Source organism: Anser cygnoides, chromosome 26 (assembly GCF_040182565.1).
Source record: "Anser cygnoides isolate HZ-2024a breed goose chromosome 26, Taihu_goose_T2T_genome, whole genome shotgun sequence".
Taxonomy (NCBI): Eukaryota; Metazoa; Chordata; class Aves; order Anseriformes; family Anatidae; genus Anser; species Anser cygnoides.
The window spans coordinates 963,877-987,056 of record NC_089898.1 but is presented as its reverse complement, the minus strand read 5'-3'; the positions used below and the strand labels follow the sequence as shown (position 1 = coordinate 987,056).

At 52.4% G+C, this 23,180-nt stretch overlaps 2 protein-coding genes across 2 annotated transcripts; both read left to right on the top strand.

Annotated features, from left to right (window-relative positions):
• Positions 1-722: 722 nt before the first annotated feature.
• On the top strand, positions 723-12,928 carry ERLIN2 (ER lipid raft associated 2). The gene is made up of 11 exons (XM_048047320.2): positions 723-881; positions 992-1,073; positions 1,197-1,243; positions 2,105-2,166; positions 3,056-3,181; positions 5,124-5,197; positions 5,800-5,858; positions 7,138-7,229; positions 7,556-7,645; positions 8,757-8,836; positions 9,878-12,928. Exons 1-11 carry the CDS (start codon positions 775-777, stop codon positions 10,085-10,087), a joined length of 1,029 nt encoding a protein of 342 aa, XP_047903277.2. The 5' UTR covers positions 723-774; the 3' UTR covers positions 10,088-12,928.
• A 1,433-nt stretch (positions 12,929-14,361) lies between these two features.
• On the top strand, positions 14,362-18,979 carry PLPBP (pyridoxal phosphate binding protein). The gene is made up of 8 exons (XM_048047321.2): positions 14,362-14,516; positions 14,851-14,958; positions 15,106-15,141; positions 15,413-15,488; positions 15,761-15,895; positions 16,103-16,245; positions 16,871-16,969; positions 17,281-18,979. The coding sequence occupies exons 1-8, from the start codon at positions 14,421-14,423 to the stop codon at positions 17,416-17,418; spliced, it is 831 nt and encodes a 276-aa protein (XP_047903278.1). The 5' UTR covers positions 14,362-14,420; the 3' UTR covers positions 17,419-18,979.
• Positions 18,980-23,180: the final 4,201 nt, after the last annotated feature.

Here is a 23,180-nt window from a genome sequence, read left to right as displayed (position 1 = left end):
GTGCTTCGTGCACATGAGCAAGAGGTCAGTTCACGGGAGAACCTCTGGTGAGGGGTCTCCCCGGACACAAGGCCCTGGTGGGGGCTCGGCAGTGCCCAGGGGGGCAGCGTGGTGCTTCGTGCACATGAGCAAGAGGTCAGTTCACGGGAGAACCTCTTGTGAGGGGGGTCTCCCTGGACAAAAGGCCCAGGTGGGGGTTCAGCAGTGCCCAGGGGGGCAGCGTGGTGCTTTGCACAAGCGAGCAAGAGGTCAGTTCATGGGAGAACCTCCTCTGAGAGGGTCCCCCCAAGCCACGAGGCCCTGGTGGGGGCTCGGCAGCGCCCGACCCCCCGCAAAGGGCCTGGGGAGGCAGCGTGGTGCTTCGCGTGTGTGAGCAGGAGATCAGTTCATGGGAGAACCGCTTGTGACAGGGTCTCCCTGGACACAAGGCCCAGGTGGGGGCACAGCAGTGCTCAGGGGGGCAGCGCGGTGCTTCGTACATGTGAGCAAGGGCTCAGTTCACGGGAGAACCTCCCGTGAGGGGGTCTCCCCGTCCTCAAGGCCCAGGCAGGGTGGTGCAGGTCGCGCCGTGCCCCCACATCGCCCCCTCTCCCTAGCAGGCGGGGGGCTGCGTGGAGAGACCGAGGGCCGCCAGGCGCCGGCGGGACTCGAACCCGCGGCCCCCGGGCTCCCGGCCCTCCGGCGCCCCCCGGCGGCGCCCCTTGGCGGCGGCGGTCGCTGGGTGATGACGCGCGGCGGGCGGGCAGCGGGAGCCGCGTCCCGCCGAGGCCGGGCATGGCCCAGCTGGGCGCCGCCGCCGCGCTGTGCCTCGGCTGCCTGGCCGCCGCCTTCCTCTCCGCCATCCACAAGATCGAGGAGGGGCACATCGGCGTCTACTACCGGTGAGGCGGCCGCCGCGGCCTCCCACGGGCTCCCCGGGCCTTCCCCGGCCCGGCCGGGCCCGGAGCCGCCGCTGACGGCCGCGTTTCTCTCTTGTCGCTTCTCTCCTCAGCGGCGGGGCGCTGCTCACCTCCACCAGCGGGCCCGGCTTCCACCTCATGCTGCCCTTCATCACGTCCTACAAGTCGGTGCAGGTGCGGCTGGGGGGGGTCGGGGGGGTCCAGGGGGGGGGGGGGTTCGGGGGGCCGGGGCCAACCCCGGTTGCCGGGGGGAGGCTTAGCTCCAGAGGGGCTTTTCTGAAATATTTCTCCGTCCAGACCACGCTGCAGACGGATGAGGTGAAAAACGTGCCCTGCGGAACCAGGTGAGTCGCTTAGCTTCTGTCCCCTGTGCTTCCCCGATTTTGCTGGGCTGCTTTTGGTGCTTTCCCTTCTCCCCTTCCTCCTCGCCCCAGCGTGCTTTAAAACGCACGGCCTTGCTTTTGCCTTATAAAACGCACGGCCTTGCTTTAAAACGCACGGCCTTGCTTTAAAACGCACGGCCTTGCTTTAAAACGCACGGCCTTGCTTTAAAACGCACGGGCTTTAAAACGCTTGCTTTAAAACGCACGGCCTTGCTTTAAAACGCACGGCCTTGCTTTAAAACGCACGGCCTTGCTTTAAAACACGCCTTGCTACCACGGATTCCCCACCTGAGCTGAGCTTCCACGTTTGGCGTTCATGCAGGTGCCGCAGGAGCTGGTACTCTAATTCCCAGTGCAGTTACTTTCTGCCACAAACAGGCTGCACCTTGCACTCTCTTCTTTTTTTTTGCAGCAACTTACGTGCAAGGTTTTAATATTATGAAAGCTGTATTTTTTTTTGTAAATAAGGTAACTCCTACTGTGCTTGCCTGAGCTGAAGCACAGGAAGAAAGTGGATTGCTTGGTATCATAGGACGGACAGAAATAGGGAAGGGACCAGGGGTTTGTATTTACATGTAGTAAACACTAAAAAGATGATTTTTCTAAGCCTGGCTCCACATTTCATGATCCAGTTGCTGGAGACAGCGGGAGCCTGTACAAGGTGCGGGTGCCTGCCGTAGTGTCGCAGCGGTGCTTGCCGGAGGTGTGAATGCTGCGCTCACCCGCTAGAGGGGAGTGTCCCCCCTCAGAGGCCGTCCGGCTGCAGGGCACAGCTCGCGGCCTCCAGCAAACTTCCCCCTTTTCTTTTTCTTTCTTCTGCAGCGGAGGAGTGATGATTTATTTTGACAGAATTGAGGTGGTGAATTTCCTGATCCAAAGTGCAGGTGAGTTCTTCCCCTGTGACCCTGATAATCCTGCCAGCCAGAGGTGGTGGTGGTGATCTTGCTAGTGCGAGGTAAGGTGAAGAGGTCGTGCCTGCCCGTGCTTTGATTTGGAGCTAGGGAGTGCCCCAGGTATTCTCCTGTGTGCCTCGTGGAGCCCCGTACTTCCTGGGTTTGAGCTTCAAACCAGCTCTCCCTGACACTGTTTATTATTTCTGCACATACTAGTTCTGTGCTACTGGTTGCTTCGCTAATACCCAAATACCATCCATCACTTCTATTATTTGTATTATTGTGGCCCCACTGGGCTTTATGCTTCGGTGAAGAACTTCTGATTTGAACAACGAGGTGTGCAAGGGGCAGGGGAGTCTGTGAGCAGAAGGCTGGAGTCTGACACACCAGGAGAATGACCAGTCAGGCTTTTTTTTTTTTTTTTAATTTATTTCTGTGTGGGTTGTTTGAATGTCTTGTTGGTTACAGGCATGATGACACTGCCTGGGTCATCGGTGTCTTACCCCGGGTGGAGGATGCCCTTCCCGCGCTGCGCACAGACCACACGGTCTCTGTATTAAACTCAGGCACAACTCGTGTGTCCGCAGGGCAGAGACTCGCAGATAATGCAGCGAGGGCTGCTGATACTAAGGTGTCGCTCTGCTTACAAGGCATGTGGCAGAATATTGATTGGGATGGGATGAAATGCCAGCAATAATTAAAACTCCCCTAAATGAAGTAGTTGGTTGTGGTGCAGCCTTCTCTTGCGGTGCTTTCCTCGTTTCAGTCTGGCTCTGTGTCTCTTGCTGTCACTGAGCCAGAAGCCTTCTCCTGCGAGCGCCCAGCCTGTGGCATCCCTCTGTCCCAGCTGTTAACGCCACTGTCACGTCTCCTTTTGCAGTGTATGACATAGTGAAGAACTACACCGCTGACTACGACAAAGCTCTCATTTTCAACAAGATTCACCATGAGCTGAACCAGTTCTGCAGTGTCCACACGCTGCAGGAGGTCTACATCGAGCTGTTCGGTGAGCTGCCTCTCCGCCTTTCACTCCCGGGTTGATAGCTCCTTGAGCGATGTCTCTGTGAGCTCTTTGCGTGTTCTGCCGGTACAGAAGTCGCTGCCCCAGCTGGGGGGCCTTTTACATGTCGATCTGGTGCCTGCTCTGTTTGGAATTGTTAACCAGTTACAGCTACTTGCTCCTTATCGTCTTCTGGTGCTGAGTGCTTCACCATATTACTACAACAACAACAAAAATCCCCAAACCTGCCAGTGGTAGCAGAGGGTTTTAGGAGAGGGAGCAGTAATTCTGCTGTGTTACGTGTGTTTAGCAAATGTGGCTGGTTAATCAGTTGCAGGATTTGCTAGTCCAGATGGAAAAGCCACTCTTCTGTTCTTTGCTGTTACCAAAAGCCCTGTGGGTTTGATTACTTGTGTGTCATGCGCATCGCCGCGGCTCCTGGGCTCTGCGAGTGAGTGCTAGAAGCCAGGGCTGCGTGGCGAGGGCTGGCTGACCTTCCCTTCCTCTCTCCGGACCAGTGGGAAATCAGGCACGAACGCTTGGAGCCCGGTACAAGAGACAGCCTGAAGAAACGTGTTGGTTTCTTAGGAGAAATGGGCCGGTCCCTGCCAGGGTCGCGTGTTTTCTTTATGGCCTTTGAGTGATAAGAAATCCCTTCCAGCATCTGACAGCACAGCGGTGCTGGCCGTGGGTGAAGCGTTGCTGCGAACGGTTTGGACCCAGGGCTGACAGAATTACTGGCTGGGATTTTTTAGCGCCAAGTGCCTGAAAGAGTACAAGGTGTTTGCAAACCGCTTGTCTGTTTAAGCGGGGCTTTCCAAGAAGCCTGGCTGTCCCCTTTCTGACAGGGCCTCTGCACCAAGTGTGGGACTAGGGCGCAGTTCCCCTCCTCTTCCTTTACGGGGCTGCTGGTGAATGTTCTGGTTCTTTGTCGATGGAGGCTCCAGATGTCGGCAGCTGCTGACGACAACTGCTTGAAACGGACTCAAGACAACCAATTTGCACAGAAGGAACTTGTATAAACCCCTGTGTAACTCTTTCAGTCTGAGCTGAATGTTTTCTGGCTCCACGGTTATGAAATGGGGCACAGCCCATTTCAGGCAGACTTATGTCATTCTCTGCCCCCACATCTGCAAGCAGGTGCAGGAAACTGATAACAGCTGTTTCCTAAACTCCTGGCTGAACTTCATTGTGAGTGTGAGTTCCAGCTAGCTAAACTGGGACCAAAGCAAATAATCAAGGAGTGCGATGTGATCACTTTCAAGGCTATTACATTTTATTTTCCCTTTGCATTTCTCAGCAGGCCCCAACTGGAAACACTGCTGTCCTTAGAGCTTTTCGCTGAAGAAGGGTTTTGTTTTGTGTCTCCTTTTGAAATTTCTTAGCTGTGCTGGAGTTAAACGTTCTGCGTTGAGCCAGACAGGCTTTACTGATGAAATTTTTGCAGCCTATTAAAATAACTAATGCAGCCATTTTACGTTTCTCCCTTTCCATTTTCTTTGTCTGCTGCTGGCGTAGGCACAGTTACTAATCAGTCATGATTTAGCTGGACCACATCTACTTCAGGATCCAGTTGGGAAGGTATCAGTAGGAAAGTGGGCTAGAACAGCGATTCTTTACCATAAAAATGCTACTTTTGGCTCAAAAAGAGTCCAAATTGCAGGTTATTGGAAACTGGGGAGGTCTTCATTTTATGCTGGCCGTGTTCCTGTAGTCTTTCCCAAGTCCTTGCCACTGGTCAGCGCTGCTTGACGTGCCGAGATGTGAACCTGCCCTGAGGTCAGGGATGGTCTTTCTCAGCCCACCACTTCTATATCAAACTTACGTTTCCACTTACTTTCCAGGAATAAGAAATCTGAGCTGTTCCAGCTAATTCTGTACCTGTTGGCAGCAAGCTGCCTTTGGGGGGCTTTTAGTTACTTTTTTTTTTTTCCTTCCCTCCAATCAGATCAGATTGATGAAAACCTTAAACTGGCATTGCAGCAAGACCTAACTACCATGGCCCCCGGATTAATTATACAGGTAATTGGGGTTCTGCTTGGAGATCTACAGACCGCGAGGGTTAAGGGATGACAGAAAATAAGCTGTAACTTTTAGAAAATTTCTTTAAAGTACGGCTGTAAAGTTCCTTTAAAGCTTTAAAGTAAAAAAATAGCTTTAAAGTTCCCAGGGAAGTAGTGGAGTCACCGTCCCTGGGGGTGTTTAAGGAAAGGTTGGATGTGGTGCTCGGGGACGTGGTTTAGTGGGTGGTAGGGGGACGGTTGGACCACATGATCCTGGAGGTCTTCTCCAACCTTAATGATTCTATGATCCAGTTTGTTTAACGTGAGGAGTGAGAGCAGTGTCCTTCCTGTCCCCTTGTAGCTTTGCCGTGTTGGGTTTCTCGTGGTGTTCCCCTGGTTACTCGTTCACGCAGGTTGTAACCTCCTGTCATGTCAGGGCATCGGTCGGTCCGGTGTTTGCTCTCTGTAGTTTGGAGCTGGTCACAATTTCTGCAGCAAGTAAAAGCTTTGTCTGACAGAGCTTGTCATAAGTGTTAGCTCCCCCACCCTCTGCAGCCTCAGGGCCATTTGCCTTTTGATTGTTGGCTGCTTGCCTATGTTTTTTTCTGTCTCTCTTTCCAGGCAGTTCGAGTTACAAAGCCAAACATCCCTGAAACAATCCGGAGGAATTATGAGCTCATGTAAGTGCCTGAGACTTGCACCTCTGTTACCAAAAGGAGTCGGTCATCCAGATTAATGTGTTTTCACAGCGTGCACTGATCAGAGTGCCCTCTGCCAGGCCTGTGCTCAGCCTCGTGCTGCCTCGCTGCCGTTCAGAAAGGGGCTGGTGAGGCTGCACCAGATGTGTCTGTCACTGTAAATGGCCGGCAGGTCACTGCCGAGTTAGGGTGTTGCTCCATTTTGAACACTTGAGTGCAGGAATTATTTTCCCGGGGCCTCCTTCCCCTTGACACTGGCCCTACTTTACAAACACTTCCCAGAGCATGCGGGTGAGTGGCAGGTGGATAGATTCCACCACTAATCCTGCTGTTTGACTAGGATGGAGAAACTGTTGATTCAACAGGCTGAGGACCTGCAAAGCTTAGAAATAACTTTCTTTAATAGCACTTGACATACTGATCCCTTTTCAATGCTGTGAGCCAGCTGCCTTTTCTTGCACTTGATCATTCAGAAATGCTTATGTTCTTTGAGCACTCTGCCAACAGAGTCTACATAGGCCAGAGTAAGATCCCTCTCGTCCATTCTGCTTGACCTTTTGGTATCGTGGTAAGTCATGCGCAGTAAGGGCATGATGGAATCTCAAATCAGCCTGTTCTTATCTGTTACCGTAAATCCAGTTGAGAAGGACTTGTTCTTGACTCTAATCTCTCTTCCCTGACTGGGAGCAGGCACAGAGTATTTAAATTCTTTTGCATATATGTACACACACGCTTTTAAAACTTCTCAGTGTGCGCACAAAGCAGTGAGAGAGAAAAGGCTTTAGCAAGTAAAATGCACAGACCCACGTGACTGAATGAAGGGTGATTTCAAAGCCACGTACATCTGTCTTGTGGGAAATTTATAACAATCCGTGAGGGCAAGTTACAGGATTTTAATTTCTCACTTTGTTTTAATAGTGTCCTTGTTAATAGTAACCCGTTAAACTTGCACATGTGTGTAGTCAAGATGTTGTTCTATGACTTGCCTCTGCTGGAAGGCATTGTGGCAGTCTGCGGAGAGTAGCAGGGAATGTTTCACACCATCTTGACTGAAAAATCCTCCTGCTATAAAGGGGAGGAAGAGGTGCTTTAGTTTAGAAAAAAAAAAGCTCTGCAGGTAGATGCACTCACTTCCATCGTTGCCGCCTGCCCTAACCACACACTTGAGGGAGGATTAAGCCAACGGCTCGTCCTGAACGTGAGGTAGGCCAGGCCACCTGATAGGCTCGCGTTTTGTAACTGACTATTTCTGGCTCCCTAGGGAGAGCGAGAAGACAAAGCTACTGATTGCAGCACAGAAGCAGAAGGTGGTAGAGAAGGAAGCGGAGACAGAAAGGAAGAAGGCCCTCATTGGTCTGTACAGCTTTGCCTGAAGGCAGTAGCTTACAGGGGTGTGTGACTGGGATAGGCAGAAAACAGAATCCAAACTGGGAGGGGGAAAGTACGCACCTGGTTTGCTGTTGGGTGATTTCTCTGCTGCTGGTCTGATGTTCTTCCAGAGAAACCCAAATGGGTTCCGGCTTTACCCACAAACGGGCTGACACCTTCTGAGGGCTGAAAATTCTCCCCACATTTTACTGCCACCAGAAGAGGGTGGGAAGGATTTCCATGGGTAAAGTTGGTTCTAGCAATAGGAAGACTGTGTGATGACAATGTGGACATGCTCTCTTTCATTTCAGAGGCAGAAAAAATTGCACAAGTTGCTGAAATAACTTACGGACAGAAAGTGATGGAAAAAGAAACAGAGAAACGAATTTCAGAGATCGAAGGTGAGTGATAACTTCCAGTAAGTAAATGTTCTGTAGTGACTGACCCAAAGATCCTAAAGAAAGGAGGGAGGGGGAGCTTCCATGCCAGTTCAATTCCATGCCAGTAGAGGATTCAGGTCTCCCTCATTCTTTCTAGTGTCCGTGACAGACCGCTCTGGTTGTTAGCCAGAGGAGTGGAAGTCTCAGGACAATCCATCCAATTTTTAAGGGTAGCTGCTCACGCAACTCCCTGCTAGTATAGGTAAACAAATGGCTTGTCCAGCTGCGCCGCTCTCAGATCTGGTCTAGCATGTATTACGAATATGTGGCTCCCCGTTACAGAAGGAACATAAAGAGATAACCTTGAATCAGACAGATTAAGCTCAGCTTTAACTTGATGGCCTGATACCACATCAGTGTCATTTGACAGATAAAAAGAAGGAAAAAAAAAAGAAGAAAAAAACAGGAATGTGATACAGAAAGGGGAAGTGTTTCTTTCCTTTCACGTCTTTGCTAGCAGTCAGGGAAGTTCGGTATCCCACACGATCAGACCCTTGACGCAATTTTTGATATTGCAGCAAAACAGCTCTCCAACATCTGTCCAAGGGGCAGAGCCTGTAAAGGTTAAAATTGCCTGCCCCTGTGTGCCAGAATCTTAACCTCAATATCCCAGACAGAATCCCATCTGGGGAATTGCGTTCGCATCAACAAACTTCATCTGTAGAGCAGTCTGCTGTGCTGCTCTTGGAGTCCTGTGCAAATGTCGTGGGTAAATACCACTTCTGCAGTGGAACAGTTGTTTCGTTTGCAGCACGAGAGTTAGTGGCTGGCTAGAGAAGAAAGAATATTCTCAGCCTGTGTGACAGGGTGGTAATAAAAACCTTATGTTTATAAAATGCTTTGAGGCCTTCAGTTGCAGATACAATTTACTTATTTAATATTATCATCCTGTAGCGTTTTAGATGTAAAGGGAGATCCCGTTTCTGGGTTTCCCATTTTGTTCCCTCTTGCCCTTGTCGTATCCCGTATGGTTTAGATGTGGTACTGGCTGCTTTAAAAAATTTTCCAGCTGCAAATGGTGCTAACGTGACCGGAAATAAAAATCTGAATGTGGGAGCATGTTTTCTTCCAGATGCTGCATTTCTTGCAAGAGAGAAGGCACGAGCTGATGCTGAATGCTATACTGCTATGAAAGTTGCCGAGGCCAACAAGGTATTGTTTCCTTATTCTGTGCCTTGAAGCAGGGCTCCTTACATTAGGCTACATAGAAGAACTCAGCAAAAGAGCAGTCTGTCTTTGTTCGCTCATTGTGTCTTGTTGTTTAAGCCAAAGACAGAAAAGTTATCTTTGAAACTGAAACAATAATTAGATCCTTATTTGCAAGTTCTCCTCTCGACAGATACGTTTGTGTCAGAATATATGAAATACCTGGTTATGTCTGGAGACATCTCTGCCAGGTGCTGTAGATAGAATATTGGTTTCAGTGTTGCCCTTTCATCCTTTTGTAGTCAGAAGTGTTGATTCATTTCAATCTGCGAGCTGGCAGGGAGATCTCTCACGTGACAGGCTTAGAGCAAACAAGAATTCAGGTAAATAACAAATGGAGCTGCTCTTATACACCAAACTAATTAGCCTGGCAAAGTCTTGCTTCTGCAAAAATAAAGTCCAAAAAAAATACTGGAAACAGAAAAAATTATATGGATACAATTGCCAGGCTTGTTACTGCCTACAGCAAGTTCCCAGAAAGTCCCAGCAGGAAGACTTTGTTTTGAAAGGGTCAGTAAGAATGGCTGGAGGTCTGAGATGTTTGTGCACAAGTTCTGTCCCAGTTACTCCATTCTCTCTGCTATAGCGTCGTTATCCTGAAGGAACGATCGCTGCTTTCTGAAACTGACTCTTCAGTCTGCTCTGTGAAAAAAGCCAGTTGTATTTTTCTTTCTAGTAGCTTGCATTGCAAGAGCTTTCAGTGAATTATGGGCTTTAGAGCATCTCCATCTCTGTGGTACGTGTGGATGGAACTTTTCCCCAGCTGCTTCCATCGCTTTCTCATTTTGCCATTTAGTCCCTGAAATATAGAGCTTTGCTTAGACACGCTGAAGGAGAGCTGCCTTCTGGGTACTCCGGCTCTTCAGCTGGAGAGGGGATGAGCATGCCCACGAGCGTTCTGGAGAAGTGGACGCCTTGTATGCTCGCGTCAGAAATTTGCTTTCAGACGAATCTGAGCTGTTAGTGATCTGTTTTCTTTTTGTGCAGATGAAGTTAACTCCTGAGTACTTGCAGCTGATGAAATACAAGGCCATTGCAGCAAACAGCAAGATATATTTTGGCAAAGATATCCCCAACATGTTCATGGACTATGCAGGTAGCCAGACTAAATTTGCAGAGGGACTGTCAGAGGGAATCCACGAAGAGGATGGGGCAGGAACCAGTGAGGACACAAAATTGCTTCATAACATCAACTGAAAAAGAAACGTTTATATTTGTTTTATATCAAAAGAAACATGAACTGGGAAGTTCCTTTTTGTTTTCCCCCTTTCCTGTACTGAAAGACTTAAGATAAGTCTTAATCCTCTCAATCTTTTGTATGACAATTGGACACAATGACTTTGGTATTTATGGGGTGTTTTTTTCTGGTAACTTCTAAGCACTCTGCTCCAGATAAGTCTGCTAGATGCACCTCTCCTTGCCGATGGGCTAATAAACCCAGTTACTCCGGCGAGGCTAGCTAGGCTATTTGTTCTGCAGCCAGCTTAGATGGGTACTTGATTTTGGATTGAGGTGGTTTGTAGCAGTTGAAAGTAAATAAGTTTTGAGATTTTGGCGGGAGGGGGATTGCTGCTATGACCTTTTTTTTTTTCTTGTTGGAAATTTCCAGTACTTAATTTCAAACCCCTTAAAAAAAAAAAAAAAAAGAGGTGCTAGACTTTTGTACACTACCCGTGTCTGCTTGAAGGCCCGGACATTGGCCAGATGGTGGGTCACTGCCTGTGCTCTGTGGCACTGGGACTAGCAGTTTGTGTCCTCTCCAGGCCCATCCTGAGTGCAAGGTGTAGCAAATCCATGAAACCACCTTTTACTGAGGTCTAAGCCAATGTGTTTTACCTCAGTAGGGCAGCTAAGACCACGTGCACAGTGAGTTACAATAGCTGTAGTTAAGTGCTGCAGGCTACCTAATTACCTTGGAGGGGGATCTAAGCCTTAGACCACGCATCGCACAGGTAGTGGCCCAAACTACTCATCTTCTGCATCATAACACTGGTTCGTTTTCCATTTGTCATATTTGGGTTGGGCAAAGGGGAGTCGGAATTTTGTAGTCCTTGCCAGCGGTGTTATCTGCTAGGTATGGGGCTTAGGAATGCTGGCAGGGGCAATGTCCTGCCAGTGGCTAATTGGACATAGCTCCTGGTGAAACCAGACTGCGAGCATGCTGTTTGTCACAGTCATCATAGTTAGAAAAACTAGAGAGAGAAAGAATTTTTGTCTCAGGGACCCTGACTTTGCAAAAAGCCTTGCTAGTGAGTATCTGCTTGAATGACTAGGCCCACGGTCATTACAGCGCATCATCTGCTGGTCTGCAAGACCAACTGGATTTCAGTGTTTGTAGTTTCATATTAGAGATAATGTTGAGGTAAACCGAAATGAACAGAACAGTTTTACTGGTTTTGTTTGTTTGTTTTGTTGGTTCTTTTTTTCGTTTTTTTTTTTAGAATAGATCTTTAGAGGAAGATTTGCTGGTAGCAAAGGACACAAAGCATCATCCTGAAAAAAACTACAGGGCAAAGATGACAACCTCTTGTTGCTGGACTGTTCAAAGAGGAATTTTCCTTCTTTGCTCAGAACAATGCTATGTAGCATACCTTTCACTTCAGAAAACTGGTTAATTTTTCACATACCAGATGCAGAGAGGTAATAGCTTTTAGTTTACACGGATACGAAAATGGAGGGGGTGTTAAAGACAAAAGTTCAGGGTTGGAGAATTTTCTTCATCCTCTCCCGCAAATCCATCTGCCACTTGGCAGGAGAGCCTGTTTATTAATTGCTGTTATAATTTGCAGCCAATATATCCATATAAGATGATGAAAGTGTAAGCACTAAGTTGGTCAGGGACCAACCTATTGAATTTATGATCTTCTGCCCCAAACGCTTGCTACTTACTACTCTTCGTTTCACTCTTCAGTGTTCTAAATGTGCATTAGTCTTTTTAATAAGGCAGTCACACTAAGATAGAAATGGGATGAATTTCTGCTGCTCATTCCAGTATTTTCACTTCAGCTTTATTTTCCCTGTTAGGAGAATGACAGTTGATACTTGAAAATGCAAAATAAAAGATACCATCAATTTCTGCTGGAGAAAAGTTCCATCTCGTATGTCATCTTTGTATTTGCTGGAAAAGCTGAGCTAGGAAAAGTTCCATCTCCAGACTGATACACTAGAAAGCAGTGGTCCAAAATTGCATCAATAGGCAGTAATATTACTCACGTTTGTAAATTGGTCTCTGCAGGAAGATTATGAACAGGGAATAGCAGAAACATAGGAATGAGGTGATGGTACCTAAATCTTTGAGTACCTGAATGTTTGTTTCGGACTGTTCTACATTCACATAAAGGATTTGCATTAGTAACTAAAAAAACCTGCTTTTTATGCAAGTGTTTTCACTAATGAAAAGACCCAAATAAACCAAAGTGGTATTATAAAATATGTTTTTGTATGACTTTACAGTAAAACAATAGTTTGGAATAAATAGGTCTTAAAGATTTTTTTTTTTAATTGAAAACATTACTGCTAAAGTATTTCTCAGAGGAGGGGGGAGAACAGAAAAAGGAGTAGCCAGTATTATTAATTTCAAACCCACATTTTAAAACCATTATGGAACCTTCATGATTCTGCATCATTGAAAACCGAGTAATTTAGTTAAACTGTAATAAGAGTGGAAAATGCAGAAACAAGTTGAAATAATACCAGTCTTTACAAGCCAAAATTGTTATTTTTTGTTCAGATTCTTCATTATATGTATAATTTCCTTAATTTTCCAGAGTAGTCACTACATGTAAATCTTTATTTGATCTCTCTCTTTAACTGTCATTCTGTCATAATCTCCATGATCTTGCAATCTTGAAATGAAGACTGAATTTTAAAACCACTGTTTAACAAAGCAAATAGAGGTTTGTGGCATTGCTGATAGCTGGGAATTGCTGGCAGGAGCATGGTGATGCTTTACCAGCATGGTTGTTGATCTTATGTATTGAATTAAAAGCCTTTTTATTTTGATACTTGCTATGATAATAAAATGGCCTTCAATTTTAATTTGTCTGTTTTTATGGATGACCTTTAACACAATGCTTGGATATATTTGCAGGGGAAGATTTACCAGGGGTAAAAGATTTACCGAGGTAAATCTCCAGGAGGGGATCAGCAGCATGAGGGGCAGACGAGTGCCCGGGCTGCTGGGCTGTGAGAGTTCTCCCTCCCCAGGGAGCATAAAGCAGAGCTCTGGCGGAAGACGGGCAGAGGTGCGTCGGCTCAGCAGCCAGCTGAGGAACGCTGCAGGCGTTTTGACCCCGCTTAGCTAAACCGGGTAGTGAAAAATACAGGAACGAGGCTTCGGTGGCAAACGTCTAGGATTTGGTAAAGTTTGCAGAAAATCATTGTCATGTTTTACCAGACAAAGGGCAGGAACCTTCTGGGTATTTGGGAACAGCTGTGTAAATACTGTCATTGCTCAGAATATGGGGAGGGAGGGCGAGTTCTGCACATTAAGGCAAATATTTTAGTAAATGGGTTCCAGCTGGCAGTTTCCCATTCTTTCCATTTGACTTGCTGTGATAAAGCCTGGCATTGTCTGCAGCCCCACAGCTCTGGGGCCTCCAGTTCCCCATGGCTTAGTTCTGACTGTGTGGCTACCATGGGTGGCTGCCGCGTTTCGTGGCCGCACTCCAACATCTCCCACCGCACATCCCTGCCTTCACAGTTGCTTGCTCAAACAGGGCATGCAGAGCAAGTGGTGCAGCCCGCGCTGGTTATGTGGCTGGTCTGTTCGTTTAGCGTTGGAAGTTGCACCCTGGAGGAACGGTTCTTTGTGCAGATGGCAAGAATCCCATTTCTTTGGGGGTGGATCTGGGGGTGGTTTCGTGGTGTTTTGCTTTTGACTGTGCCAGGCATGCAGCTCGCAGTCAGTTCTGCGTTGTCGGGGGCTACCTGCCCTCCGACCAGCCGAGGCTGCTGGCCACCAGGCTTTATTTCTCCTCGTGAAGGTCGCGGGTTGCTGCAGGTGCCTTGCTCCGAGCCTGGCAGAGGCGCCTGCTCAACGCCTTCTCTTTCTGAGAAGCTGCAACCGGTGGAAACCTGATGGAGCTCCTCTGCGGGAGGAGGATGTTGGGGTGCAGGGACAGACGCTGACAGCTCCTCGCCACCCATCGCAGCCTGGCAGCGACCTTGGACGCGGCACAGCGCTCACGAATTTGGGCTACAACCCAGGTAAGGCCTGAGGGAAGGGAAGGGTGCACACCACGGGCAGCCAGAGCCGGGCCCCTCGGCCCTGCCTTTCCCCTCAGCATCCCCGAGCTGTCCCCGGGCCCCGCGGGTGCCCTTGGGGCGCCCCCGGGTGCCTTTGACTGCCTTTGGGCTGCCCTCTGCGCTGTCCGCCATGACGCCCCGACCTTCCCAACATGGCGCCGCCGCCGGGACGCCCGCCCCCCCCTCGCCATTGGCCGGCGGCCGCGACGGTGCGCTGCGATTGGCTGCGGGCGGGGGGCGGAGCGCGGCGGGTGTGTGGCGGAAGGCGGCGGGGCGGCCGGGGATGTGGAGAGCGGGCATGGCCGCCGGGGAAGGGCTGGGCCCGGCGCTGCGCGCCGTCACCGAGCGGGTGCAGCAGGCGGCGGCGCGGAGGCCGCAGGTGAGGGGCCGCGGGTCGGGGGGGAAGCGCCCCCCGCCGGGGTAGGCCCGCCCGTCATGGCGGCAAGGCCTCCGTCGCCATGGAGACGGGTCCGCATCGCCGGGGCAGGCCCTGGTTGCCATGGAGACGGGGCCTGCACCTCCACGGGACCCCCCCCCCCCCGGGCCTAACGGGACCCCCCCGGGCAGTGACGGGACCCCCGTGCCCCCTCCGCCGTGTCCCCGGGCCCTGGCGGCCTGTCCGTGGGGCTGGGGGCCTGGGGGACAATGTGGGAGGCTCGGGGACCCCCCCTCGCCCCCTGGGACCCCCCCCCCCTTACCCCCCGCTCCCCCAGGGCCTCCCGGACGTGCAGCCGCGGCTGGTGGCCGTCAGCAAGACGAAGCCCGCCGAGATGGTGATGGACGCCTACAGCCACGGGCAGCGCAGCTTCGGGGAGAACTACGTGAGTGTGCCGGGCTTCGCTGGGGCCCCGGCGCTGTGCTTGCCGGGGCGCACGCGGCTCCAGGAGCCCCGCTTCCAGCGAGGTCGCTCCTACGGCGTGATCTTGTCTGGTGTGATCTTAACAAGAGGTTGTCTTGGGTTCTCCTAGGTTCAGGAGTTGCTAGAAAAGGCATCGGACTCCAGAGTAAGTTGACAGTTTCTTAAGCATTCTCTCCCCTTGCATAGTTGTGTCCTGAGGGCTGTTCAAAGTCCTGGCTTTTCTTAGGGAGTTTGTTATGGAGGTGGTTTGATCCTGCTGCTGAAAAAACACCGTGCCTAGCAAGGGAAACAAAACCCATGTCTGGTAAACGAAAGAAGAAGACTGGATGTCTGGTGTTTTGTTTGTGGGCAAACAGGGACTACATAGGGGAAGGGGGAATTGTCATTCAAACCTAACTGTTCCTCTCTGCTTCCAGATTTTATCTTCTTGCCCGGAGATTAAGTGGCACTTTATTGGCCATCTGCAGAAAAATAATGTCAACAAGTTGATCGGTAAGCTCTGTTTATCTCTGTTTGACCCCACAGGCAGTATTCTTCCAAGGTTCAAATAATAACCACCTTTCTCACCTATTAGTACTAATGATTGCAAGCTAGCAAGAAATGCCAATTAGCAAATGAAACAATGTGATACTGCCCCATTTTTCAGTCCTGATTCAGTCTGTTTGCTATCTCTTGCTGTAGTCTGCTGCTAGCTGTGCACAGCTGTAAATACCTTTGCTCGTGTGTCGCACAGGCAGCCCAAAGCCTCTGTGTTTTCTCTGTAGCTGTCCCTAACCTGTTCATGTTGGAAACGGTGGATTCTGTGAAGCTGGCAGACAGAGTCAACAGCTCATGGCAGAAGAAGGGGTCACCTCAGAGGCTGAAAGTCATGGTGCAAGTTAACACTAGCGGAGAGGACAGTAAGTGGCGGACGCTTTTTCTGATGACACACACGTTTGTCTCACTGACTCGATAGAAGAAACAACTTGAGTGAGATTTGTTGGTTTGTGCTCTTAAGGAGTTTCTCTGTGCTAAAATGAAACTTCACCATCAGTTAGCTTCTGCCTGGCTATGGGGAGGGGAGTTTTCTGGCAGAGCTTGGCTCAAATCACCCCACTTTTTGCCAGGTAAGCATGGCCTGCCTCCCAGAGACACCGCAGCCGCTGTGGAGCATGTCATCAACAAGTGTCCAAGCCTGGAATTCGTGGGGCTGATGACAATTGGCAGCGTCGGACATGACCTTAGCAAGGGGCCAAATCCTGACTTCCAGGTAAGATTTTCTAGAAGAAACTGTCAGCTGTTGGCTGGCCTCCCGTTACAGTCAGGATACGAGTCTGACTGTAGATTACCGACAGAAATGCACACCTGGCTCAGGGCAGTACAGACCCGTGCAGCGTCAGCGTTAATGAAGGTGTTGGGCTCCTTTCTGCAGAGGTCAAGGTGCATGTTTATTTTTGGTCCCATCTCTTCTGTGAAGCTGTAGCCAGGATATTGGCAGGGGCACGTCAGGTGGCAATTTTTATCCGAAATCCTCTGGTCCTGCTTTCAGATGAGGTTTCTGTCAGCCTTTTTTGCACGCTCTGTGTACGGGGCTGCGCCAGGCAGAGGAACTGGGTCTCTGTTCCTTGCCTGTCATGCTGGTGTGATAATTGGTTTTCTTCAAAGGATGTGTAGGCTTGTAGGTGCACACATTGTCAGCAGTGCAGCCTGTAATGGGGAATCTCCGGTGCTCTCTTAGTGCTGCAGAGCACGCCTCAGCAGGAAATGTGGGAACTTTGCCTCCTGTATGAAGGAGACTGCAAAGAAAGCCAGAAATTGCTAGCCGTGAAACCTTGGAACTGAGCTGGTGTGGCTGTCATCAAATGTGTGATCCTGTCTTTCCTCCTTTCTCCCAGGTGCTGCTGTCTTTGCGGCAGGAAGTGTGTGAGAAGCTGAATCTCCCCATTGAGAAGGTGGAGCTGAGCATGGGCATGTCCACAGACTTCCAGCATGCAGTAAGTCCCGCTCCCTTCTGTGCTCCTCTCAGGAGCCAAGCTACCCTCAGCAGCAGCAGGCATCCAGGTGTCCAGCCCAGGCGTCCTCTGCTTGGATGGAGGTCCCGGTGGTGCTGTTCCACGAAGAACAGCTCTCCTGGTCCTGGGATACCTTTCCGGGGATCAGAATAGACCCTGGCTGTAGCTGCAGATGGCGAATACACGGGGAGCTGTCCTTCTGTGACGTGGGGAGCGTTGAGACTGGTTGCAGACTGCACTGACGGGCGGGTGGCAGCCTGCTCTGAGCTCCTCCTTTCTGTCTCCTTTCCTAGATAGAGGTTGGATCCACAAACGTCAGGATTGGAAGCACTATTTTTGGAGAGCGAGATTATTCCAACAAAGCAGATGGCAGCAAGGCCCCGGGTGAAACTAAAGGAAAAACAGAGGCCTCAGCAGCACAGGGCCGCTAGGTGGGAAAGTGGCCTCGACGGAGGACAGATGGTCAGAGACCTCACACTATGCATTCTTACCTCCCTCCTCGTCAGCACCTGATCGTGACGGTGAGAGGGAATTCCTCATAGCAGAACAGAGGCCAGAAATGCCTCGTAACTTATTGTGATTATAGAGTACCCATAGAAACTGGAAATTTTTATTACCGACAAATGATAAGAAAATTGAAGGTTGAAAGTGACTGTGTAGTATCTTGGCTACTTCGGGCTCCTTTTGGATAACTAGGTTGAAGAAACTAAATATTTGTCAGGATGGAGATGCTAATGAGCAAGACGTATCCGCAGCAGCGTCAGTGATTTCGTTGTTGCTGAGGACTTAATTCTTCGTTAAGCAAATTGCAGTATTGCGAGAGACCTATAAATGTTTCCTCACCCCCAGTAAAAGTTTTGCACGTGGTTGCTATTGAGCAATGCTTGCAGAGGAACTACGTGACAGAGACATGCCGTAACACTTAGTGGCACTGAGTGATGCCGGAGAGATGACATCCATTTAAACGGCAGATGAACAACAAGCACATGTGGATGGAGGAAGAATGCAGTCGCCAGCGTGAGTTCATGGCCTCATGTTTTGGACGCAGATTGCGAGTGTGGGACCGTCGTCTCGTCTGACGTTCGTATTTGTTCTCTCAGACTGACACTGCTAACTCTTCCCGTCAGTTACATGTCTGCTCAGACCTTCTGGGATGCTTTCAACCTTTCCCTTCCCCCTCGTGAAGTGTGGCTGGGAGTTATTTTCATCCTGCGTAGTAGTTCTTGACACCGTGTGTTCTGTTTGGTCAAAGCGGGGCTTTTTCTACGAGCTCCTTGGTCTCCTGGCTTGCTGTTGCTTCCCAAGGCAAGTCACGTAACCATTTGGTGCCGCCGCCACCCCGTCCACATCTGTGTGAGGACAGCAACAGCCTGCTCATCTCAGAGGGCAGCAGCGAGGTTTGCTAGAAGTCCTTTGGGAAAGGTACTTCAGAAAGTAAAGTAGTAGTATTCCGCTGGGTTCTGGGTTCCTGAAATAAATCCTCTCACCGCCAACAGTTTCTAGACCACATCTTACTGCGTGAAGTGCTGGTCTGGCCTTCGCGTCTCCTGGAGGAGGGGACAGGGCTCTCCTCGTAACCGTTTCTTCAAGGTGTGAGTAGAAGCTCCTGCATTATGTCACGTGCTGTTTGGCCAGCGGTGGCTGCGGCAAGTCTCTTGTAACGCGTGTTACAACTACATTTTCTGGGCTTTTGTGTACTGCCAAGAGGAGGAGACTTTGGTTGCCAGCAGAAACATCCTTCCCAGGCTTATCTGTGTGTGTGTGTGGTTAAAGCTAGCTGTTGGGTTTTACTTTGACTATAAATGCTGAATGTAAATGAACAGAGTAAAGCACCAACCTGTCACGGCCACACGGCTTAGCAGCCACACGCGGCCGGAGCTGCCCTCCGTGGAACTGCGCCATGTGTTGTCTCATAGCTTGTTAATAAAAAGTGGTGAGTTTGAATACCATCTGTGCCAACTATAAAGCAATTAAAGATGCTATTTTTACGTTCTGGCGTGGTGAATAAATGCCCCGAGAGTTGCTGAAGCCTTGCCCTAACCTGGAGTTACTGTCTGGTGAGACTCGGTTGTCTCCGGAGGGAGGGAGGGAGGGAGGGCGGTGGATTGAACGACAGCTGGAACAGAGCTGGCAAAGGGAGGGGAGGCTGATCTGGAGGGGAAAACATTGCTGTGCTGGGCGAGAGGCGAGATGCAGTGAGCTGTTTCTGGAGGAGCCCTCTGGGTGGCACTGCTCCCCAGCACCGGGGCACCGCGCCGGGTCCACCGAGCCAGGGACAGCAGCTGCTCTCCTCGTGGGGCAGGTACGGCTCGGTAATTAGCCTTGCAATTAACCATTTTCCGTCTGACGGTTGAATTTAATCCCTTCCTCTTCCACCTCTTTCTCCCCGGAATTTCAGCACGGGTGAAGCACGCTGGCCAGAGGTCTGCCCACAAACTTCACAGCATTAAAAGTTTTGTTTGTTTTGCAGAATGAGCTCAGGATACGCGTTCTTCCCTCCGAATTTGACTCAACTGTGCACAGACAGCCAGTGTCCTGCAGCGTTTGTTTGCTAGAGAAGCGCTACTTTTAAGGCGTTGGCTAAACAAGAGGGCTTCACCGTGACAGTTCTTCCTGCTGGAGCGCAGAAGAGTCGGATGGTTTTATGCAGAACATCTGTGGGAACTGTCTGGTTTATGGCTCAGCCTCCTGCTTTTCCTCTCTCAGGCGTTTTGTGCTTATTTCCTGAGCTGAAACTGAACACCAGCCACGCTTAATGAAGTAGTTAAGGTAAGCGTTCACGGGTGGCTGTGTGGCAGGGCAGGATTTGTCCTGGCTTCCGTGCCCTGGAGGTCCGACAGCCCAGCGGTTCTGTAGGAGCAGGCCGGCTCTCAGAAGTGTGTGGTCCTCTGCTTTTCCCATCCGTTACGTGCCGTCTGCTAAAGACGTCGAGAGCTCCCCCGGGCTTTGATGCTGGCCTCCTGCACAAGCCCTCTGCGGCTCCGGAGAGCCGTGCCGCGCGGTGCTGCGAGGCTCCCAGCTGCGGGACGTCCCCTCTCCTGCAGCCGGGCTGCGCAGGTGGCCAGCGGGACGGGGCTGGGTGCGCTGCCCCAACAGCCGCGCCGGCTGCAGCTGCAGCGCTCCGACAAGGCGCTGAGGAGGAGAGGAGCACGGCGCAGCTTCTGCTGCCTCGCTCTGCAGCTGTTTCTCTCGCCCCATCCCACTTCCAGCAGGCTTTTTTTTTTTTTTTTTTTTCTGAGCATGTCACGTCTGAGAGCTTTGCCTCGCTCCTCGTGTGGCCGAGCCTCGCTGAGGTAGGTGCAGCAGCCACAGGTGCCTTCTGCGCCTCCTGCGTCCTCAGCGCCCGCCTGCACTCCCGCTCGCCCTCCTCGGGCACGCGGTGCCTGCCCACGAGGGCACGGAGCCACGGTGCTGGTGCCACCAGATGCCCACCAGGGCAGCACAGGGCACAGACCCCCCCCGCTCCTCCTGCAGAGGTCACCCAGCAGCTGGTCACGGGAGCAGGGCCAGCAAGGTGCAGATTCAGGCTCCCAGCCTGTTATTGAGCCGCTCCCTGGCTCGTAGGGGCAATGTCACTGTCAAAGTTTGCCTTGGAAGAACGCGTCCAGAAGGCAAAGGCTCGGTTGTGGCCGGAGGGACCCCTCCTCATGACTTCGCAGCCTCCGCAGCGGGCAGAGAACCTGGCCGTGCCCAGCCCCTGCAGTGCCGGGTGGGCTGGGGGCCGGCCGCGCGCCCCGAGGGTCCCCAGCACCGCGGGGCAGCGCCGGCAGGCGAGCAGGACTGCACATCTGCTGGGGAGGAACTCATCCCCGGGGATTTGAGGAACATCTGTGCGTTGGCTGCCTCTAAAAGGAATAAAGCTGCAGATTATCCTGGGCCGGGGCAGCGCGCGGCCGCTTCTCCTTTCATGGCTCTCGGTGAGCTGAGCGTCTGAGGCCGGCCGCGGGGAAGCGGCGGTGCCGCAGCAGCAGCCCCCCCCCCCGCTAGAGGCAGGAGGTAAGAGTCCCGGCACTGTTCGCTTCCCCTCTTCCACCGAGCCAGCCATGATTTATTTTTTACCAGATAACATCTCCTGTGCCGCAGAGGATCTGGCTGGGAGCTGCCCTCCCTGCCGAGCAGCGGGCTGCGCCTCCCGCAGCAGATGCGCAGGGGAAGCGCTGGGTGCGAGGCCAGCTCCGCGAGGGGAGGGCCTGGAGGCACATGAGAGCTGTCTGCTCGCCCTGTGCGGCGCTCGATGCGACGGCCAGGCCCGCTCGGGGACCTGCAAATCCCCGCGTGACGGCCGAGCACCGCGTCGCCATGCCCCTGCTGTCTCTCCGCTCCTGCTGCGATTTGGGGTGCGCTGGCCCCGAGCTCGCTTCCAGGGACGGCGCTGCTGGAACTCGCACCCTGCGGCTACCCCGTGGCTGGGAGAAGGAGCCAGGGCTCCTCGAGCTCGTCGCTGCCCCATCTCCTGCGCAGCTTTGGCCCAGGGGAGCTCGGGGCCACGGGGCTGCACCCAAAGGAGCACCCAATGGGGCTGTCCTGGGCAGGTGAGGGTCCGGAGGCGGCCGGGAGCCGCTCGCGTCCCGGCCCCGCAGCCCGCTGCAGCCCTTCAAAGTGGGAAGCGTGTTTATTTCTTGGATATCGGGTTTCCGGCAGGAAGGCCGGCAACTGCCAAGGTTTTTATTGGATCCCAGTGAAAGGAATTTCGAGCCCCGTGCTTGTTGTCTTTCCCCGCGCCTGCGGTGGACGGGGAGCGTTTCTGCCCCCCGAGCGGGAGCCAGGGGTGCGGGGTTTGGCACCGGCACGTCCTTAACGTTGGGTTGGAATCGGATGCCGCCTCGTCTCCCTGGCAGGAGGCGTCGGAAGGGATCGGGGCTGGGGGGCTCCGGGGAGGCGTCGAGAGGGGCTGGAAGGGGTTGAAAGAACCCGAGCTCCGTAGGGCCCGAGCCACGTGGGACGCGTCGCTTGAGCTCAGCGGCGATGGGGCTGAGCATTTCGCATTTGTTATTGGTTTGGACAAGGTTTTGACTGTTCTTGGAGGTAACTTTATAGGGGATTAAGATTCTGAGGACCACGTACAGTGGCTTGATTGCTTCAATGTGCTGCGGAGACAGCTCCAGAGCCCTGATTGTCCTCGGATGCTTCCAGCACTGACCAGTATCCTGCCGGGCTCGAGATCTGTGCCAAGTCCCATCCTGTCCACGCACAAGGAACTCTTAGATTAATGCCGGGGTTTTCCAGGGCCCTTCCAGCCACGGTTATGGAGTCCCTGCCCTCAGAAAGGGGCACGAGACCTGCTCTGGGTCTGGGTCAGAGCTGCGCTCGGTGAGAGCAGGCGTGCAAGTCCCGGCCTCGCTGCGGAGGAGCCACGTGCGAGCTGCTGCGGTCTCGCTTGGCCCGTCTCGCAAAGAGGCGCAGAAATTTGGGGTCCTGCTGCCAGCCCCGTGCCCTGGTGGGTGCCGAGGCGGCTCTGTGCGGTGCCTCCCGGGGCCGTCGCGCGCGCTGCAGTTCCCAGAGAGAAACATCTCTCCTTGCGGGGCTCGCTGCAGCGGCAGAATGTCGCCCGGGACTGCAGCCCACTGTGTCGGGATCTGGTGCACGCGGACGGGGTGCAGCAGCCTCTGTCCCGCGGTGGGGACACCCGGGGAGCGGGCTTCAGACCCCGGGCTGGTCTGCTGCGGGAGGAGGAGGGAAGGGCCCGCTGCCTTCTGCGGGGTTTGAGCGGGAGGCAGGACGAGGCAGGGCTCCCTGTTTTTGGGGGGAGTCAAGAGAAAGAGACTATTCCTCCCGTTCGCCGCAGCCAGCTCCGCACACGCACAGGATCCCGGGGCGGATGCTGGGCGCAGGCGGTTTCCTGTTGCTCTTCCAGTTTCAGCTGCAGGGTCCGGGACCAGCATCCTGCGGCGCTCAGCACCGCAGGGTCACTTCTGCGGTGGAAATTCTGCTCAGTGGAAAGAAAACAAAAGGGGGGGGGGGGGGGACACGTGGGTCCGCTGCGCGGTTCTGCTTTACCGGCGAGTCGGTGCCAAGCTCCCGCAGCCGGGGCTCGCGTTGTGCTCTCGGGGGGACCCGAGGAGCCTCCGCTCGCCGCTGCCGTGCGGGAGGCGCTGGGGCAGGGCTGAGCGTGGCTACGGGCGGGTTGGGAAAACGAGGCCACCGCTGGCTAAACCGCTCGCGAACTGCGCAGGAACCTCGACTGCTCATGCTC

Bases quoted from the DNA above. Each gene is read 5' to 3' on its own strand.
- ERLIN2 (XM_048047320.2), top strand. From the start codon at position 775: ATGGCCCAGCTGGGCGCCGCCGCCGCGCTGTGCCTCGGCTGCCTGGCC. The intron at 5,198-5,799 runs GTAATTGGGGTT...CTCTCTTTCCAG, and splicing joins CCCCCGGATTAATTATACAG to GCAGTTCGAGTTACAAAGCC. The intron at 8,837-9,877 runs GTATTGTTTCCT...CTTTTTGTGCAG, and splicing joins AAGTTGCCGAGGCCAACAAG to ATGAAGTTAACTCCTGAGTA.
- PLPBP (XM_048047321.2), top strand. From the start codon at position 14,421: ATGTGGAGAGCGGGCATGGCCGCCGGGGAAGGGCTGGGCCCGGCGCTG. The intron at 15,489-15,760 runs GTAAGCTCTGTT...TTTTCTCTGTAG, and splicing joins TAATGTCAACAAGTTGATCG to CTGTCCCTAACCTGTTCATG. The intron at 16,246-16,870 runs GTAAGATTTTCT...CCTTTCTCCCAG, and splicing joins GGCCAAATCCTGACTTCCAG to GTGCTGCTGTCTTTGCGGCA.